The sequence below is a fragment of the Physeter macrocephalus genome, chromosome 20 (genome assembly GCF_002837175.3).
Source record: "Physeter macrocephalus isolate SW-GA chromosome 20, ASM283717v5, whole genome shotgun sequence".
In the NCBI taxonomy this organism is placed as follows: Eukaryota; Metazoa; Chordata; class Mammalia; order Artiodactyla; family Physeteridae; genus Physeter; species Physeter macrocephalus.
Window position 1 is genome coordinate 79,792,532 of NC_041233.1, and position 8,247 is coordinate 79,800,778.

At 42.2% G+C, this 8,247-nt stretch overlaps 1 protein-coding gene across 1 annotated transcript; it reads left to right on the forward strand.

The window, feature by feature from the left end:
- The first annotated feature begins 200 nt into the window (after positions 1 to 200).
- Positions 201 to 6,687, forward strand: NPS (neuropeptide S). Its single transcript, XM_024121524.2, has 3 exons — positions 201 to 379; positions 3,231 to 3,312; positions 6,417 to 6,687. Exons 1-3 carry the CDS (start codon positions 201 to 203, stop codon positions 6,594 to 6,596), a joined length of 441 nt encoding a protein of 146 aa, XP_023977292.1. The 3' UTR covers positions 6,597 to 6,687.
- The last annotated feature ends 1,560 nt before the right edge of the window (positions 6,688 to 8,247 follow it).

Consider the following 8,247-nt stretch of genomic DNA (forward strand, 5'->3'; position numbering starts at 1 on the left):
TAAAATTTGGGGAGTCAGGGACAGGCCTCAAGACTCTATGAGATTCTATAGGGAGATTGTGCAGAGAGACGAGAAGGAGGTCCAGGATGGAGTCTGAGCACTTGGAAAATTGGGAGGTGAACGAGAGGAGGAGAAACCAGCAAGAGGTAGCCAAGTAGAAGTCAGAGAGGGAGGAAAATCATGAGGGTGGAGTATCATGGATGGCTGGAGGACAGCGTGTTTCAAGAAGGAAAGAGGTTGGCAATCTGGGTCCAAAGCAGCTGAAGGATCAAGTGACACAGGAACAGAGAGGTGACCTCATGTTTGCTAAGATCTTTGGTCACCTTAACAGGAAGGGTCTTGGTGGAGGCACCAGCTCGGAATTGGTGGGGAAGCTCATGTAGGCTCTATTTAAAAACATCCAGATGTTTTGTCTGATACGAGCTATACCAACATGTTTGGAAGCTGATGGTAGTAAAATATGAGAGAGAGAGAATGCAGGGGAGTGAGGGGAGATAGCTGTGGGCACAAAGTCCTTGGGAAATCAGGGGATTTGGCCCCCAATAGGAGCAAGGATTTTTATCCATAGCTACAAGGCAGGAATCAGGACATGGGTACAGACATGAATAGGTTGATGGTTTTTATGGTGAGAAGACGAGAGAGTCCCTAACTCCTTGCTTCTGCTTTCTCAACAAAGAGGCAAAGCCATCAACTCAGATTTGTGTGTGGGGGGGGTGACATGGAGGAGGACCGTGGGCCATAGGAACATTAGAGGAGAGAAGGTATGAAATCCCCCTTTTACATACTAAGAGGATGGACCTCCTACTAGGTACATCATACTCGTTGGGCAGGGTTGGAGCTCATTGGAGATGTATGGTCATGAATTTTTACACGAGACTAGGAAACACTGTTGTAAGGCTTTTTATGGTCATAACTTGAGTGAGGCTCAGAGATGGGGTCACATGGGGTCACTCAAGCTTGGAGTTTGGCCAGTTGTGAGAGAGGGCGTGCTTTCATTATAACGATGGACTGCACTGTGACGAATAAGAGGGTAAACTTTCAATGAAAAGTCCATTAAATTCCAAGGTGAGTGCTGACCTGCCCTTTAGGTGTTGGCGGTGAGTCTCTGCAGGTTCCAATCACACCATAAACACCTGTCATAGGCATCACATGACAGGCAGTCACCGAAGGCGATGGTCAGCCCCAGGGCTGTGAGCCAACGTCGGGCAGAGTTCTCTGGAGGCTCCTGACGCCAGCCCCATCCCCCCTCCACGATCTGCCCATAATCCACCCCGCATTTTTAGGCATCCAGTAATCGGCTTTCTGTCTTCTCCCCGCCATCAAATCCTGGTTGAAAGAAAAAGCTTGCATCGGACGTTTACAGGTTAGGGTGAACCCCAAAGACGGGTCTTCCTTTCACTGGTCTTGAGGGTAAAGAGCTGACAGTGTGCTGGGACCTGTGTCAGGGAAGAGATCCACGGGTCTCAACTTTGAGAAAAATGCTTGTTCAACCTCTGTTTTCAGGAGAAGACTCCCTAATGCCTTATGCCCGATTCCCTCACTCAGGAGGCCTCCTGCTTTACCCTCTTTTTAGAATAAACCTATGGTCTTCTGACAAAGCAGAAGCTGGCTGGGCATGGGAAGTGGGGCGGGGATATGGGATTGAACAGATCCTGAAACTTCCAGCTGATCCTCCGTGTTTTAGTGCCACCTTCACCACATCTGAGAGTAACTGGTTCCATGAATACTTGAGTCCGTTGAGGGTTTGTTACTAAACCACCATTTCGATAGGCATCTTCCTCGGATCTGCTTCATCAATCGCTTCTCACCCTGCAAAATGCTGTTGTTGTCCTCTTCTCTCCCTTCCTTTTGTTCTTATGTGTGTATTTTTGCTGGGTTTAAGGAGAGACTAAAAGTAAATGTGTGTGTTCAGTTCCTTGGTGCCCTTAAGGCTCTTCTCCCAAACTCCATCTGGTGTCTCCAAAAGGACAATGATCAAAGGTATTGGATCACATGCCCCAGCTCCCAGCTTGGCGCTAATTTCTGTGATCTGGATTCTCTTGAAAGTCAGGTCACCTGCTTTTCCTTGTGGAAGGCTAAGTGTGACTATGTGATTGACTGATTGACAGCTACATGAGAATCATACCGAGGGGCAATTTACAAAAGAAAGGGTTGCAGCACTGACAAATGAGCAGCGGAGGTCCCAGACATAGGACAGATTTGTCCTCCAAAAGGTGCTGATCTTGAGAAGGCAAGGATTTTCCTCTACTGCTTTGTATTCCAAAAATACTGGCTCCATCTCAGAAATACTATCTATACAAGCAGAAAGCACCTCGCTTGGTGTTTCCCTCCATCGTAAGCCTTGGCAACATCTGTTCATCCACACTTAGTGCTTCTGAATCCATTATTAATGTGGATGCCCATTGGTGTGCAAGGACAGAACAGGCTTCCTGGAGAAATTCCATGTCCTGGAGAGAAAAAGAGACCACTGCAGGTAGGTTCACCTACAACTCTGGCCCCGGAACTTTGGGAATGCTCAGGAAAGGGGGGGTAGAGATAGTGTCCTTCCTTTATTTGGATGATTAGTGGCAAAGGGGGAGATGACATTTGTTTCCCTGTTTTAACCTCAGAATTCCTAAAAGAAGGAAATCTGTTATAGAAAACTCAGTGTGTGCACGTTTGGGGGGTTGATGTTCTTCATTCCTGCAAGGATTCCTTTTGTGTTATTATTCTCTGAAAAGAGACGTCTGGATAGTCAAGGAAATAATATCATACTTCTTGAGCGTTTAAACTCTGAGCTCAACAAACTTTTGGTTCCTTTTGAGACCTCTGGCCATCTATGTCACAGAGGCACAGTTTAGAAGACAGCACTTTTGAAGGACAATGAAGTCAATTGTTGGCAGGTCAATGACAATGCCTATATGTTACTGTCCTTTTCCAACTTAACAGGAACAAAAGGCCACGGCCAGGTCAGTTAGTCACATATGATGGGACATGTTGCTATTTTTACTCCTGAACTTTCCTGGTATAAAAGGATCACCCATGGAGGATCTGACAGTAAGGGTGAGGAATTTGGCAATAAAATCACCAATCTACAGAGATTTCAGGAAGTCCAAAATGATCAGGTAAAAGATTGTATTTTTCCACAAAGAAAAATGTTGAATTTGTATATGCTTTTTAATTTATACTTGCCTGAGTAAGACTTTTCTGAGGTTTTTTTGTTTGTTTGTTTGTTTGTTTTTTACTCGCAGCTCATTAAAATCCAGTCTTATTCTATTTCTGTTGATTTCTACAATGCATATGTTTTGGTGTCATCCAGTTCCATCTTCTAAGGTAAGAGAGTTGCCTCTATTTTTTAAAAATTTATTTATTTATTTATTTTTGGCTGTGTTGGGTCTTCGTCTCTGTGCGAGGGCTTTCTCCAGTTGTGGCAAGCGGGGGACACTCTTCATCGCGGTGCGCGGGCCTCTCACTATCGCGGCCGCCCTTGTTGCGGAGCACAGGCTCCAGACGCGCAGGCTCAGCAGTTGTGGCTCACGGGCCTAGTTGCTCCACGGCATGTGGGATCTTCCCAGACCAGGGATCGAACCCGTGTCCCCTGCATTAGCAGGCAGATTCTCAACCACTGCGCCACCAGGGAAGCCCGATTTGCCTCTATTTTTGATGCTTGACTAAATGACTAGAATTGCAGAATATATAAATTCAAAATAATCTCTAGGAATACCTGAAAGAAAAGGTACTTCCCTTATTACTAGAGTTTACAATGAAAGAAATATAAGTAGAGTCATAAAATTAGGTAAAAAGAAACATTTTTACAATAGATGATACAGACTATACTAAAATTTGCTTTGAATTATTTAGAAGTTGGCCCCTGCATTCATTTCACTGTAAAATGTAAATTATTTTGCCCATGACAATTTATTTGTTCCGCATGCATCCACTCATAATCAAAGTGAACATTTAACCATTGAAACTGTATTAAAAATACAATGGATTATTTTTCAAAAACAGCAACTTTCTTAGTTTTACAAAAATGGTAACTTTTTCTGGTATAGAATATAGATAATATGCCAGTTCTTAATGAATATCATATAAAATATTACTTCATATATTTATTCAAGACTATTGATTGAACTCCTAACTATATTCATTGAACTGTTCCACACATTCAGAAAATGAATGTCTTTCTTTGGAATTTTTAATGCTGTTGCTATATGACAGTTCAGGTTTTTTATGTCAATACTTTGTCTAAAATTTTTAAATATCTTTTGTCATTGATAGTGTTTTGTACTTTAACTTTGCTTCACTAAAAGCATACTGTAATTACTGAAATTGATGTAATTATGAAACCACTTTTAGGATAATGAGATGCCATGTGAATCCTCAATAATAAGTATATGTCCAAACATAATGATCTAGCTATTTATATTATGAGTCTTCTCACTAATCTTTGCATCTGTCATTTTTCTATTTCTTGTTTACTTAATCTAGCTTCTTTTTTCCTGGTTTACTCCTATGAGCATTCTACACTAATTGTCATTGATTCTATAAGACACCACATTGATCAAGTAGATGACTCACAATCTATAAATTGGCATATACTTTCCCAAGTGTATTGCTAATTACTTTCTATTCTTTCCCTGAAGGTTTGTTCATGACATTTCTGTTGAACAATAGGCACTTGTGTGCAGGGTTTTTTTAAAGTTAAGAATGTTCTTTCTTCTGTTGTTCTTATGAGATATCCTTGTCCATAAATGAAATGTTTCTTCTTTCACTGCATTTTCTGTATTTCTACTTTTTCATGTGACAATTTTGTTCTCATTATAACTGAATCACATAATAATGGTGCCAATTCAACTGTTTAGGGTGAGTGTTTATGCAAAGGACATATAGGCTTTTATAATATTTGTTGTGAACTTCATAAAGTTTATCAACCAGGCAAATCTACCATATTATTCAGTTAACGAGTCTGCCTGATAAGGGTTCCCTTCATTGATCAGCAAAGTTCATCAGTATCTTTTAAGGGATGTTTAGTGATGTTTGGGGGATCTCATAACGAGAAATAATGCATTTTGTTTTGTTTTGTTTTTGCAATATAAAGGTGGCATCATGAGAATTTCTGGAAAGAACTGGAATGCTTCCCTTCCTGAAATGACTCATAGGACCCTCCTTGCTGGGAATTTAAAATAGATGGCATTGTATCACACTTAGATCTCCTCTGCTAACACAGGGTAAAACACATAGTGTACGAATTTTTGATTGGCTTTCCCATGACCAATACTTCTGAAATTCTCTGACAATTCTCAGATCCAAAATCCAAAAATGCCCATCTTTTTTTCCAGAGAACAGTGGGAATGGTTTTCCTCGGAGCTCTGACTGCTGGACCCTCCGGGGAGCCACCCAGTGATGGGTGGAGAATCCCAGGGAGCATTTTATGCGCTGGCCCCATTTCAACTTCCAAAGTAACCCGAAACCAAACTTGTTTTCCTGCATCAGGATAGGAAAATGTGTGCTTTTGGCACTGAAGTATGTTTCTTTATTTGTAAAGGGGACATTCAGCCCCCTTGTCCTCTTATAGTTCTCATACAGTTGAAAAACATGGGCTCGGAGTCAGATGTCTCCGCTCAAATCCCGCTTCACCTACCAGCCATTTAATTAATTTCCTCATTTAAAGGAAATTATAACCAAGGAAATAATAGTACCGATTTCATACAGCTTTTTGAGGGGATACAATGAGATGATACACATAAAGCATGTGGCACAAAGATCACTGATCATGCCCCTTTGCTTCTGTACTTAGGTTCTTCATCTACAAAGTATGGGGTTAGTATGAACTCTGCAAGTTCTCAACAGCCGATCTGAGGTCTAAATTTCCAGACTTATTTCTTCCACAACGAAGCGCTCCCTACACTCTCCTGCGTCATCCAGGCCTTTGAGGCCCTGATGAGGAACTGAACCAAAGTCGAAAGACAAAGATGTCAGCTCTCAAGTTCAAAGACATCCTCGTGGAGAACCCTGGCAAATGGCCCAGGATAGACCCCAGAAGGAAAGTGGTTCCAGCTGAAACTTGGAGTGTGGTTATCATGGGTTGTTCTTCTCAGTGAATTTAAAAAACTAGTCCCAAGACTAATTAGAGCCACTTGAAAGATTCTTTATAAAGTAATAGCAACAAAATAACTGTACGGTGTGGGATGCAAACACTGAAGAGCTGCAAAATCCCATAAGTGGTGTAAAATTTAGAAAAGAGGGTGCACAGCTCCAAATAGTATTTTGTATTTTGATCAAGTATGTATTTTAAAAGGTGTTTTAGCAAAACCCTCTTTAAATATTGGATATATTGGATTTATTGCCGTAAGATTTTGAAAATTGTTACTATTGAAATAAGCTTTGAACCCTAAAGCTGTATTCTCTCCCTCTTCCCCCATCGCAACTGCCAGGTGTCTGGAAAACCTGACTACTTTGGCATCCTGCTGAACAGCTGCGCCACGAGGATGGACAGGAGAGAGGGACTGGATTTTCTAAAGCCAATTTTGGAGAAGATACTTATGAAAAGGTCCTTTCGCAATGGAGTTGGCACAGGAATGAAAAAAACTTCCTTTCAAAGAGCAAAATCATGACTAAGTGTGCAAAGGACTCTGGGAATTAATCTCAGACTTTGTATAGCGTGGCTAAGGTGTTAAAAGTCACTTATATCTTTATCATTTAGTATTGCTATGCTCTCAGTTCTCAAATATCTTCCCTCTCCTAGCTGGTACGAAATAAATTAAGTTTAAAAAAATGTAAACCCGTGTCCAACTTCCACTGTGAGAGAATAAAATATTTATGTGATCAGTTAGTAGCTTTCCGGAATAGGCATGGACACATTTGCTTTGATCTTAAATTGACCAGAAAGTATGAGCATTTTTACTGTGACGAAAGTGGTATGATTTTTTCCCCTGCCTATCATATCATAATACTGAATTTTTTTCTTTTAAATATGGTTTTCTGGAATGACTTTAGCAAGGCCAATGCTTTTGGGATGTGTTATTTCAGCTTCTAAGCGAGTCTTGTGAAATTAACCAAAGCTAAGATTCATGACACGAGTGTAATTTCCTCAATCGATTGATACCAGAAACAAACATGACCAGGGCACTCTGGATGTAACTCCTGCTACCCTTTTCCACCAGACATACTTAGACATGGATTATTGTTTTGTCTCGGGAATTTGTCTTCTTTTCACATCTTAAAACACAGATAGGGCTTCCCTGGTGGCACAGTGGTTGAGAGTCCGCCTGCCGATGCAGGGGACGCGGGTTCGTGCCCCGGTCCGGGAAGATCCCACGTGCCGCGGAGCGGCTGGGCCCGTGAGCCGTGGCCGCTGAGCCTGCGCGTCCGGAGCCTGTGCTCCGCAACGGGAGAGGCCACAGCGGTGAGAGGCCCGCGTACCGCAAAAAAAAAAACAAAAAACACAGATATATCACCAGTAACAATAAAGACAACAGAGAGACGGCTGGTAGCCCAGGAGTGGTATGGGGGTGGAGGGAGTCCTTTGTGAGTCAGCTCCCCAAAACTGTGCTGATTAAAGCCCCACTCCCTCTGCCTCCAGGAAAGACCTCAAACCCCTTCCACTGAAACTCCTGATATTATTTTTTTTTTTTTTTTTTTTTTTTTTTTTTAGCCGCAGGTCGACCAGGGATTGAACCCTGGCCGCAGCAGTGAAAGCCCGGAATCCTTACCACTAGGCCACCAGGGAAATCCCCTGACATTACTTTTTTTTTTTTTTTAAGGATAATGTAACATTGCTTGATGTGTTATTATTTCAAAAGCATAATCTTCATAAATGTGTATGTGCGTGTTTAATTCTGCAACACACTAAGGGCATTCTAGCCAAGAAAATTATTATGTTTCCCATTTCACTCTATCGGTGCAGACACAGATGAGGTGAAAGAGTCCTAATGCATTTTAGGACTCGGGACCTTTGTGTCCTCCTGCTTTCTGTCCCTGCAGTCCTGGCCTTTGTTCCTATTAGGGCAGCTTTAGAAATCTAACCAACTGGCCACTGGCAGCTCCACTCTCCTTACCCTCCACTGCAAGCCTGGACTCCCCTCGGAGCATCTGGAAATGGCAGGAAGGACTCCATCTACGCCCTGCCTGCGGACAGGCTCTGCGGCACCAGGAGGCTTAAACGGGCGAGATGTAAATTGCCCCCAAGAAACTGTGGAAAATCTGTCAGATGATTGTCAGGGAAAGTGGTATTTTTTTATCTGCCTAGCATTGTTAGTGGGGAAG